This window comes from Vicia villosa, linkage group LG5, assembly GCF_029867415.1.
Source record: "Vicia villosa cultivar HV-30 ecotype Madison, WI linkage group LG5, Vvil1.0, whole genome shotgun sequence".
Lineage (NCBI taxonomy): Eukaryota > Viridiplantae > Streptophyta > Magnoliopsida > Fabales > Fabaceae > Vicia > Vicia villosa.
This window is the reverse complement of record NC_081184.1, coordinates 101,047,256-101,060,593: the sequence shown is the minus strand read 5'-3', so window position 1 is coordinate 101,060,593 and position 13,338 is coordinate 101,047,256. Positions and strand designations below refer to the sequence as shown.

Below are 13,338 nucleotides of genomic sequence, written 5' to 3'. Positions count from 1 at the left end.
AAATTCTCTCTCCTGCCATTTAATGCCAGCCTATTAATTGATTCCATAATTTCATCATTATTTGCTATTTTCAAATCTTTCCCTGCTACTCCTACCTCATTGCCATCTGTCACCTTTTCTGACTCCACTTCTTTAAAAGGTAATTGAATTAAATCCGCATCAGACAGATTCCCATCCTTTTCAATGCTAATATCTCCTTTTAAAGCTATATCGTCATTTTCTAAAATAAGAAAACGCGATCCGCCTATATTAATTGCAGCATTAAAACTTCCCGGAACATTGTTTTTCCGGCCCTCCACCATTTTCCTCCCTCTCCTCTGTTTTTGGACAATCCTCCAAGGGCCTTCTTCCTTCCCCTGCTCTCCTTGCATACTCCCACTGCCTTTAGCACCTTCATTCATCAACCTCCCAGTATAGTTACTTCCCTCTCCTACAGCTTTCCTTGTAGCCAATGTCGGACAACTTTGTTTATAGTGACCATATCGCCCACAAGCAAGACATAGCAGGTGCAGCCCTTCATACTCAATTTTGTAACTACTCCCTTGAATTCTCAACATTGCAAGTAGAGGCTTCGAAAGATTAACAGAGACACAAATTCTCGCATATTTTCCCCTCTCTTGTTTGGTCGTAGTCTTGTCCACTTTCACCGTGCGACCAATACGATCACCAAAGAACGATAGAGCTCTCGCATCATAATACTCAATCGGAAGACCCGATATCCTAACCCACACAGCCACTTCATCTATGGTGTCAATCTCCGATTGGAAATTCGGCTTCCAATCCTTCACTGTAAGATAATGATCGTAGATAAACCACGGACCATTCATCATCGCTCCTTTCTTATCATCTTCGTGCGAGAACGCAACCAGATAATAGTCGTTACTTAGATCAATGATGTTGATGACTCCTTTCCTCACCCACATTTGATTCAGCCTGTTTTCAAGCGCCTTATAGCCAATTCTTTTACCCAGCAATTTGACTATAACTCCTCTCCTCCATGGCCTTTGAATACGCTTCTCACCCTTTTCCGAAAATATAAAATTGGGGCATTCATATCCCCCGATCAATTCCTCCTCCACTCTAATATCACCAACCTCATCTTCTATATCTGCCAGCGTATCTTGACTCCCTCCATGCTCTTCCTCCATATCATCCCCACACTTCCCAGCCATGATATCCCTAAACGAGATATCAATCCCACTCCTATTGCCCACACCTTTCTTCACTTTTTTAGTGCTTCTCTCCTGCAAGTCTAATTCCGCCATGCTTTTTTCCAAGGTAGTTTGGGGGATACTACCGATCACGTTAGCAGTGCTAGCCACAAACCCTAGCAGAGGATTTGAGAGAGACATTTTTTTTATTCCTTTTTCATTGTTTCCTCGACAAATAATTGTTTGTCAATCAGTATGTATTGCTATATTTTTTTAGTCCCACATCGGATACACTCTTAATTTTAAGAGCCAGTATAGTTATAAATAAAGGACATTGCAGTCTGCGTTCCTCAGACTGTCACATTCTACTTGCATTAGTACAAGTGAACAAGTCACTAATTGATTTTTCAATAACTAGTAGTGATGGTTTAGAAAGATACTATGGCGTACGCGTGAATACACCTCAAGTGAATTAGTATAAAGTTTTTTGCACTTACTGTAGTGGTACGCTTATTTTTCCGAATTGTTGGAGAATTATGAAAAACCGGTTCAAAAAAAACCGCAAACTGGTTCGTGCGAATTAATTCCAAGTCTGGTACCTAGCGAATCATGTGACTATGGTCTATTTACTGCCATTTGATCAAACAAGATAACCAATGAGTTAATTATACAAAAATAACATGTGTGTAAATTGTGGTCTATTTACTGCCATCAAACAAATTTCATCCCTTTGTATCTCAATACCTATCCAAAATGCTTTCACAAAACCGAAGTTCAAGCCATTCGGACTTAGACTTTTTCAATTTTCATGAGTCCCACTATATAATAAATATTAATAAAAAATGTTTCTCATTCAAATATCTTAGAAGAAGGCTTACCGTGTCCGCGCTCATTGTGTGTCCATAGATTTAAAGCCAAATGTTATGTCAAGTGATATATTATTATTAATGTTATATATTTATTTAAATTTTATCTTATAGTTTTTATTAATTTCGGCGTAATTGTTATTAAGCTCGATGTTAAATTGTGTTTGCATGCAAGATTTTTTGTAATATACAATTTGAGATAAATGTTGATAAGAATTCTTTTTCCTTTCTTTTAGCTTAAATATAATAAAATAAAATAAAATAAAAGTGACAAAAATAAATAAACCTAAATAAATATATATAAAAAATAATAATAAAGAGGTTCAAAGCTGTTACTTTATAGCTTTATGCAAGGGATGGGCCCAATCCACATGGCACCGGAAAAATTTACTTTTCCTACCCCTACAATTGTCCTTCTACCCCTACAATCAAATTTTTTTGACGAAATTACCCTCGTATAAATAGGTAAAAAAAATTTCATTTTCAACTTTTTACTGATTTTGAACAAACACTCTCTCTTCTCTCCACGAAATACTCTCCGGAACCCTTCTGAAGACTCTTCCGGTTCACAAAATCACCAAACCGGAACACATCTGGTAAGTCATTCGGTTTGCAAAATTCTTCCCGGAACGCTTTTGGAATCTGTTCCGGTGCAATCGATTTCAAACCGGAACCCATTTTGAGACTCTTCCGGTTTGTTGCCTTGCATACCGGAACGCTTTTGAAAGCTGTTCCGGTTCGTTTTCATCCCCAATGAAAGCCTTTTGAGAACTGTTCCGGTTTAGCTTCTTTACAAACCGGAACCCTTTTTGGAACTGTTCCGGTTTGGTTTTTTTTTTAGTTTTTTTTTAAGTTTTTTTTTAAATTTTTTTTTCAGGAAAATGCGTACATTAGGACCTGATGGGAGGCCACATACCCGCCGCCGCCGCGACGAAGCTGGTCCCTCAAACCCACCTCAAGAGCCAGCACAGCCACCACCGGAGCCACCGCAGCCAGTTGGATATCCTGGTGGACCATCAGATCTATCTTTACTTGTTTGTAACCAAGACCATGTTGCTCGCCGTTTATGTTGGACTAATCAGGGCCCATTATTTTGTGTTGGACCGACTTGGGTCCATTATATTTTTGAAAATTTCTTTTCCTATCTTTGTAAGTTCTCTCAAATCATTGGGATGAAAAATTAAAAACGTTTCGCACAAAATTTTCATATAATGTATTTAGAAATGCATCTCCAAAAACACTCTAAGATATTGAAATAACTAAAAAAATTTATAATATTCGAAATACAGATGTTTAAATAACTAAAAATGTACTCAAAAATATTTTTGGAGATGCATCTCTAAATTAATTATTGACAAAAGTAAAAAGACAGTTTGATTTGCAAAAGACTGGGTGATTTAAAGTGCGTCTAGAGATACATATCACCTGCGCCTACACTTGCCGACAATTTTGAGTTAATTTTGAGTTTTCACACTAAGGCTGAGAAAAGAAATTCCCTATATTCTTTGGTAGATATCGAGTCCACTAATATTTGAATTTATAGCTGAATTAGGATTTTGAATTAGTTTTATCTTAAAAATGCTTAACAAATAATGCTAACAAAAATAAGATTATCCAAAAAGACAAAATTAACCACAAACAAATAGAATGGTGTCTAGAACTAACATTTGTTCTTTCTCAATAGTATCTCTAACATAATATTATTATCCTAGAAAATTTCCTGAAAGATTTGATGATAAATACAAAACAGAAGAACCTTTATCAGTCTCTTTGTTCACCTTGTTCCTGATTTCTATAACCTTCTTGTGAGAATTTGAGTGCACTGATGCTTCAAAGGTTGGGCTAGCTGCAGGCCTGTATTCAGGAAAGAGGCGGCCCGACCTGTATCGAACTCCACACGCGTTGCATAGGGTCTTCGGACCTTTAGGCCCCTCTCTCCATTGCGGAGTCTCTGTCACTTCGCAATGCGTACATTTTCTGGGGGCAGCTGATTCCTGTAATGATGATCTCTTCATGTTTATATCATCGGAGCGCTGTGAGATATCCTTTTTCCTTGGCTTTCTTTGGACTCTGCGCTGCGAGGTATCCTTTTTCCTTGGCTTACCAGCACGCTGTGTTTTGGATTGATGTTTTTGAAAAGGAGGTATGAATGGAATTAAGAGCTTGTTGAAGCATGAGAGACGCCGACGTTTACTGCGAGGACGCTTTGTTGGGATCACTGGTAACTCAAAGATGGAATTCTCAACTGAAGAATAACTACTGCTTTCGAAAACTGAAACCGGGCTGTATGTTTGGCATTGGAGCAAATTTGTTCCCTTGAAAGGGTAGTTTTGGATAGGTATAGTTTTTCCATATCTAGGGCCGGCAGTCTTCGGCAGCTGTTTTATTGTGGAAATGCAATATAAAACAATCAGATACAGAAATAACGGATATGCCTAACCTACATACCTAGCAATAGAAATGAAAAGGATAAATTTTCAATAATATATCTGCGTAGCACTGACAATTTAGATTAAGAGCATGTCTGATGTTCTACACGTGTCAAATTAAGTGTGTCTGATGTTCTATACACCCTCCATTCTCTTTTATAAGCAAATTTGACTTTTTACATTTATTTAATAAATGATGTATTTAGACTATATATAGACTAGATACATAATTTATTCAATGAATCTAAAAAATTAAATTTTGATTATAATAAGGAATGGAGTACGTGTTAGTGTCTGTATATGTGTTGTCATTAACTTCAGATCAAGAGTGTGTCTGATGTTCTACATGTGTCAACGTCTGTATATGTGTGTATATGTGTCAGTTAGGTTGATGGGTTCGGTACTAGCACGGGTACATGATACAAAAGTTTTGGAGAAACTAAGGTATGAGTAAGTTAAGAATATACAAAGAACATACTTCAATCTTAATCCTTGTTAAGAGAAAATGTCTACCAATATTGTGATCATTGATCAATCTTAGCCTAGTCGAGGTACCTTATAAACTCATGAATTTTCCTCGTGTTAAATAGGAAAGTATTTGGCCAAAGGAGTGACATTGAATACCATGTCACCTAGTCATGAACCAAATTCAAGCACACGCATGAACATGTATACACCTACTTCTTAAGAAATCAAGGAAGCAAAATTTACGTCTTTTTATGTAAATGGATTGGATATCATCTTTCATCATAACTTCGTCACATTGTTATCAAAACTTTTCACTTTGAGAGGGCAATACCACCTAAAAGTTAAGACTCGATAAATGTTTACCCGTACCTTGAACTGAGTTGAAAACTAAAATGTATCCAAAAAAAATAAAAGACAAGTATCACATTTCAATAATCATGCTTATCAACTAATTGTAAGAAAACTGAATCTTTAGCATTATCTTCTTTCTTATCCACAAAGAAGTTTGATAACACATCTTATCTCTAAGAAATCTAGAAGACAATTAAAAGATAGTTGAATCAAAGGATGCTTAATCATTAAAATCATCAAATTCTCCCTTTTCACTTACTAGTCCTCGTCGTTCTTTGAAGCTCGAATTAACAATATTTCTTCTGTCAATATGAGAAAGTTCCTGCATAACATGATTGTAGTAATTCTCAATTCCCGCTAAAAATCCTGACCAACAAAACGCCATATAGTCATCAAAGCAAGCCCTATCAAAGTTGTATTCATTCAAAATTTCAAACCCTATGAAACAAATTAGTCTTTCCTAGTAACTCAACACAGAAAACATGACCCATATAATCAAAATGTATAGTTCTCATAAGAAATGTGGTTAGACCTAACTCAACCCTACAAACCAGCTTATAGGGTGAGGATTGTCTCCCTTATAAACACATGTTTAGACCATATATTGTCTGATAAGAGACTTTTAACAGGTCCAACGATCATAAATTCATATCATTTTGGCTTCACATATTAAAACCATGCACATAACTAATCTATCAACGACGAAAACATAAAACTCACAGAAGTAGAGAAACAGTTCACAAGATTTGGTTTCTCATTTTGCCTTTCGCCGCACAAATCAAACGACGGCGGTACTGAAAAAACACCAAGAGATGGCTCTTCAATGTGTTTGAATTGATCATTCCAATCTTGTTCCACACCATCAGTTCCCACATCATCAACTTGGAAATCAAAAAACTCAACAACATCACCAAGAATCTCATCCGACACACCGTTGAAATTGTTGTCAAAAAACCAACAGTTCTTCATACTAGCATTATCCTGAAAAGGACAAAACCGTCCATGAGTGGTTGGAAATTCAACCATAACAAAATAATCTATGAAACATGGACACCTCGAACATGACTCTGACGCTGACACAGCAACAACAGTAATAATTTTAAAAATAAATTAATCAAATGTAATCACAAGGGTCGGTGGTGCAAGTGTCTGACACTGACACACGGATACAACAGACATTTTTTTGCCAAAGTGTCGGTGCTACATAGTTAACAAACCTACTGCATGTACCATTTTGATAAGATAACTAGCTAAGGATTAATAACAATGTTGATACTGAAATTAAGGAACAAACACAACAAGCATAACAAAATTGAGATATGAAAAGAGTTACCAGAAGTGAAGCAAATGGTTGGAAATTTGAACGGCGGTGGCGGTGGAGTGAAGGATGAAGAGATGAGGAAGCCCTTATCTGCTGGACTTGATGATGCTGTCGGGTCTGAGCTGTCCTAACTGTAATATAAATGAATCTTTGCCTCTTTTTCTTAGTTGCCCCATGTGACATGTTTCGTCTCAGTTTCCACGTTACAATCTTTTTTTATTTATTGTTTGCTGTTTTCTTTGAGTAAGATTGTTTTTTTTATTTTATAATGTTATTTTTGTTAATTATTGGGTGGGAATTGTTTTTAAAAATGTTGAAATAAAGTTGAAAGATCTATAGTTGATACGGAGAATAAGAACGTTGTGAGGATAATGCGTAAGATCTACTTTGATCTAGGAAAAAAGATTAAAGAATATAAGATTTAATTTAGATTTTGAAAAAATAAAAACAATTTTTGGTTATCCAAAAATAGTAAATCAAGACAATTTATTATATTTTCAACGCAATTTCGCTTCTGTGAAGTGTTGTATCACAATTTTATTCGGACAATTAAAATCTTTCAAAACAAATTAATAATGTATTTAGTTTTATTGTTTTTCTTTATTATTCATTTTTTTAAAAGATGCATTTATTTAATTTGATCCATTTTAGCCCATTAATATCAGGCCCACTATTACACAAATGATTTTCTTTATTATTATTGAGGACTATTTTATTTATTCTATAGAGTGCTAGTTCACCACAACGAAAGTCATAAATACTTTAAGATTTTGGAGATGCATCTCTTGACGCTTTCATATTATGCCTTTCGTGAGTAAGCAATTTTATTTTGCCCAAAAGTATGTCTGGAGATGCATCTCCGTAATAATCCTTACTTTAAAAGATAGTGTCTTTTGCTCAGTGAATTTTATGGAAATTCATCTTCAGGCGAGATTTAATTAAAATAACCCGCGTCATACTCTTCCCCCCTTCCTTCTTCATTTCTATACTTTCACAAACCCTTCAAAGAGCTCGTGAGCAACATTCAAGTGCGTTATTTTTCAAGCTTCAACACTAATTTCACCTCATTGCAATCAATCCCAAGACACTTCATTCACTCATTCAAGCTTTTGCACAACTTTCAACTAGTAAATTTCTCATTTCCTTACTTCATCTTTATGCAAAACATGCTTCTAGGCATGTGTGGGAAGAATATGTTTATTTATTTATTTTTATGCTACATCGATTTCATACTAATTGAGTTGTGACTGATGTTGATATATTTATTTTTTACGACATAGCCTTATACTCTGGATGGCTGGCTTGTGGATCACGCATGATGTATCCACATATGCATGAGTGGGTCATGCGCCAGTTCAAGTTTCTTCAGATTATTCCAAGACCTCCCTTCGTGATTGCTCCTTCGAAAATCTTCCAAAGAGATTATGATGTCATTCTCGATGATTTATATAATCAACTGGTACCAGAAGATGCACGCAGTATGTCAGCTTCTTATTTATAGATTGTTGCATATGGCTACATCTAATGATTCTATTAAGTGTCACATCCTTACATGACATTAGATGCCTCAGGAGCACCACCTAGACAAGCTCATAAAGAGATATTGGAAGAGGAGCTGGCTAAGGATGACCACGCCCAAAACATGTTGTCTGTCTGTCAGCGTATTGCGACGATTGTGAGAGATGCCTTAAATACAAGAGATTTTGAGGAAGACAATTCTAGAATGGATGTCTTACAAGTCATCTTACTTAAGGCAATGGATGCTTTGGGGTTCACGAGGCAGAGGAGAAACATGGGGATTAGATATACACAACAGTTATTTTTTATTTATTTTGGTAATAGTTGCTTTTTCGAAACAAATTATGCATCGTGGTTACATTTTCAATTAATTGATTAATGTTTGGCTTTGTATTATGGTTTGTATTTATATATGACATCCTTGAATTATACTTGTAGTATTAGCATGTGTTAACTTATCCTTAGTGTTAATACATTCAGGGTTATTCTAGAGATGCATCTACGAAATCACCCCTAAAAAATGCATAGATGCATCCCCAGAACAATTTTAACAAATTTGGGGTGCATGATTCACTTGATAAGCACAAAGTGCTTTGAAGGGTTAACTAAGAGGTGTGTAAGTTCTCTATTTTTAGGATTGGTTTAATTTTTGAAAACAAATAATAGCAGCAATAATGTAATGTAAAACATGCTAAGAAGAACAGGAACAACAAGAAGTCCCAATAGAATGTTAGAACATGTTATGTTGAACTATTTCAACATCTGGAATAACATGTCATATGGGATGTCACGACATTATGCCTGAGCTGAAAAGATTTAGTTAAATCTGTATGATTTAACAACTACAGAATATTCCTCGAATATGATGCAATCATAAAGGCATTTTATGTGTAACAGATCAGAAGAATCAAGTCAGAATATTGAGGAATATGCAGCTTTATATAGTTTCTAAACATGGAGACATTTTAGGAAACTAAAGATTGAAGACCTTGTTTGTAGCAGAAATTACTGCAGATTTGTAACAACAAATAAGTTGCGATTAGAAGCCCAAATCCAATTGGGTATAGTGTATAAATATAAGAGTTTGTAACCTAGAAAAGAAAGCAAGCCGAGAGAATTCAAGATGTAGAAGTTTAGGGTTTGTGAAGGTGAGCCTCCCGGGTTGTGGGAAGGACACCATGTCTGTCTCAAAGTTGTGAAGCAAGAGATGTAGTGTTTACCTTAAAGCTCGTAGGCAAGAGGTATATTGCTCTTGGAGGAAGCTTTGAAGTAACTCTAAGTTATTGTTCGTAGTCAAGAGTCTTGGCTAGGTATTGTCATGGAAGAGTGTCTTTTGTTTGTTGTTTAAATACTTGTTCCAGGGTTGTAACAGTTAGGTATCACTAGGGAGTGAGCAGAGGTTCTCTTGTCTTGGATGGAGTTCTAAGATAAAGGTTGCATTGGGTAGTGACTAGGTAAACCGGAGGTTGTTTATATGTAAACCAGAGTTTGTTTACATAAAATAGTGCTACTGGTAGTGAAATCTTCTTCCTGGTTTGGTATCCCCCATAGTAGGTGTGCTTGTCACCGAACTGGGTCAACAATCACTTGTGTTCTTTACCGTTCAGTATTTTATATATATATATATATATATATATATATATATATATATATATATATATATTGCATGTGTGTATTTAATGACAGACCGGATGTCTCGACATCCGATAGGACATCTGGGTCTGCTGCACCAGAATTTCAATTGGTATCAGAGCATGCATCTTGTTTTGTCTCTGGATGAGATCCTGGGAGGATACTTTCTGGTTTGGAAAGTAAGACATGTACTGAAAAGATTTGTTGAACTTAGAGAGTTCATATTGTAATTTAATAGTCCCTAGAAGTGGAGGGTGGACTGTTCATGACAGGTGTGAGAATTGTACCTATCTGGTATTTGTCAGGGGTGTGCCTTGGTGACATGCTGTTGTATGGTTTGATTTGTTTTCAAACCTATTTTGGCTTGTTGCATCTGGAGTGCTGTGTTTGTGGATATTGTGCCTGAACGCTGTAAGGAGGTTGCGTCTGTGTTTTCTATTGCATAGTATCTGATGTAACCCTGGTTGTTCCAAGTAAAGTATTCTCTTGGAAAAACATTTGGGTTTAGTCCCTTCAGCAGGGGTATCCTATATTTATAGGATATGTGGAGGACTGTCTTCAACCAATCGTGTATAGGTGCCAACGATACTGGAGTTTTATCTCTTAAGTCCACTCAATCGTGTATAAGTGCCAATCGTGTGGAAGACTGTTGATATATTGTTCAAAAAGCCTGACCTGTATTTGAATAATGAAAAAGAAAGATTAGAGCCATTTATTTGGTTTCTAAAAAGGATCATTCAAATATTTGACCTAATTAGGAAGGTAATTATTAATCTTTTTGTTGTTGGTGTAACTGGAGTTTGGACTTTTGTGAACCCTGAAGGTGATCATTGGTTGGGTTTTCTTCTCGTAAGCTAGTACGGCTTCAGAACCAAGCTCAGGTTTTGTGTTCCATGAGAAGGGAACAAATGTCCTACCGGGTGTGGGGACATTATGTCATCCAAGTGTGTGGATCCCTGCTGCATAACAGATGCTCTAGGTGCTAAACAAATGTGCGGTGATCACATATGTTTGGAACCTACTCCTAATTTGGAAGAGGAGGCATTTGGGCTGTGTATCTAAGATGTTGTCCAGAAAACATATCTTAGATTGGTTGGTTGAATGATGGTCAACCAAATTGTCTACTTCTTGGCTCAGTATTCAAGTAAGAAGGAAGTGCAGAGGTTGAGCTTCAGTGTCCAAGAGAAATTTTCTATCTCATCCAGATCTTTGATTATGTAGGGCAAGTTCATATGTCAAGGACATTCTCTCTATTATCTGGGAGATCCTTCTGATCAAAGGAGCTAGATTTTTGAAATCTTGTCTATGATCATGGAATATATTATGTTAAGTAAGCATTGTGTAGTTGTGCACTAATCGCATGGTGTGGTGATATTAAGGAGAAGAATCTTTGATGCTCAAGGAGTTCATAGCAGTTGTTGATGAAGAATTCCAAATCCAGAATTGGAGATTCTTGAGATGTCAACTAAAATGTCTTGCAATCTACTTATTGAGAACTTGTTTCTATCAATATGTACGATTGATGGATCTCTCAAACTGGATAGAGGTTAGACGATCGTCAAAAGGTGTCAAAGACCAATCTGTCCATGACACTTATTCCCTCATTCTCAATATTCTTGATGATGAGAGAAAATGGTGGAGCTGCTGTAAAAGAGTATCACTGTCAAAACTTTCATGCGGTAGTGAAGATATTGATAAGTTATCTCTTAAGCTTAAGTATGGTGATCTACTTAAAAGAATCTTTCTGGTTATGGGTTCCAATGTGGCTCTGGTATATCTGAAGATGAATACTCTTGTGAAGGTACCTGTTTCTGATTTTCTAACTGGAGGAAGTTTCATCAAGGGAGAAGCTGAGTTTGTAGTGTCAATCCTAATGTCTCGACATCATCAACTCGTGATGGTAAATGCTTAGTCAAAGAGATGTCATATTGTAGATGTTTAGAAGGATTTCTGAAGCTGTAAAGTATGAACTCGATTGGAAAAGGTATTATCCTTTTTGGTACCCTTGGAATCAAATGATAACTACTGATGGTTATCCAATTGCTGCAAGTCCACTATATTTGTGTTGTTTTTCCAAATAAATCAACTTATAATGGTTATGTTAATAACTACATCTACTGATGGTCGTAATAATGATACCCAGTAAATACTGATGGTTATCCCTCTCTGATCACAACCAGTGATGGTTGTGTTTCTAATGTTTGTGCAACTACTGATGGTTGTATTTGTGCAAAGTATCATTCATAATGACATAACATTTCAGCTGAAGTTGGCTAAAGAAAATGTAGTAATCTTGAAAGAAAAAGGAGTTTATCCCTAATTGAGTTAAAAAGTCTGATGATAATATTGAAAAGGAGTTAATTCCATTCAGTTCTATAAGATGTTAGAGTTTAATTCTAAGGATCTATATAGATTCCATGTGTCCAAGAAGAATGGCTAGAAGATCATGTACAAATGTCCAGGACGTTTGTCTCAACATGAACTGATACAAATTTAAAGACCAAACTAAAGAGAAAACAAGCAGCATTCTTGTAAATGTTCAAGTTTTCTTGTGGATGTCCATTTGTGTGCAAAGTCAGTTGAAGATATCAAGAAGGGTTGTACCCTATGATGAGGAATCTTTTCGAATTGTGCTAAACTATGTCATCAAAGGAAGAAACTTTCGTGTTATCATGATCTGAAGAAAAGTAAAGCAAGTTGTCTTACAAATAATTGTAACCCTTGTCTAGTACAACTACCTGAACAGATGCATGCCTTTGAAATAGTTAGTGATAGCTTTATTTAGTTTGTCATCCTATACAAAAAGGTGTTTGGTTCTCCAACTACACTTAATGAATATCTCTATAATTTTTCTTGAGGGGTCGCTGTCATTAAGAAAACGAAGGTTGGTTATCTTGTTCAAAAAGACTTCTACCTGGATTAAAGCCTTGATATCTCACAAGTCAGCCAGAGTTGAATTTTTACAAATGTTTAAGGAGCTATCTGATCAGTCAAGTTGGTTTACCTAAGGAACATTGAAGTGGGATTATTTATGTTACTTGGTTAGTACAATGTTGAACTGAATGTCATGACATTTCAATTCATCATTCCAATTCAATCAAGTTAACATTAAATAATTGTCATACCCCAAAATTTGCCCTCTCATTTTTAAAGACAAAAATCTTCAAATGCGAAAATAATTGAAGAGGACACCCTAAGCTTTCCAACAAATTCAAAATTATTCCCAAATAATGAGAATTGAGAAAATTATGGCTGGTGAAAGTTGAGAAATTTTGAGTCAGTGCATAAAGTCAAAATTGAGCAAATTCATTATTGGGCCACAGTTTTAATTCAATCACCCCTTAAATTGTTTTAGATTTATTCATTTAAATAATTCAAAATAAGGAAAATAAAATAAATTAAGCTCTTAGTGAGGTCCAATCCCATTTTCCTTTTAACCTAATGTTTTCCTATAAATAACTAACAACCCTTATTTTTAACTGTCATACCCCAAAATTTGCCCATACTATTTCCCTTGTTCAAATTCAAACCAAGATATAAAGCTCAAAGACAAACTCTCCTTAACAAGGATCAGAAACTAGGGTTTGGTTTGTTCAAGGGAA

At 35.7% G+C, this 13,338-nt stretch overlaps 1 protein-coding gene across 1 annotated transcript; it reads right to left on the bottom strand.

Moving 5' to 3' along the window:
* Positions 1-3,607: 3,607 nt before the first annotated feature.
* LOC131601889 (GATA transcription factor 11-like) lies at positions 3,608-6,797 on the bottom strand. Its single transcript, XM_058873819.1, has 4 exons — positions 6,599-6,797; positions 5,986-6,246; positions 5,525-5,587; positions 3,608-4,395 (listed from the first exon to the last, which is right to left on the bottom strand). The coding sequence occupies exons 1-4, from the start codon at positions 6,767-6,769 to the stop codon at positions 3,721-3,723; spliced, it is 1,170 nt and encodes a 389-aa protein (XP_058729802.1). The 5' UTR covers positions 6,770-6,797; the 3' UTR covers positions 3,608-3,720.
* Positions 6,798-13,338: the final 6,541 nt, after the last annotated feature.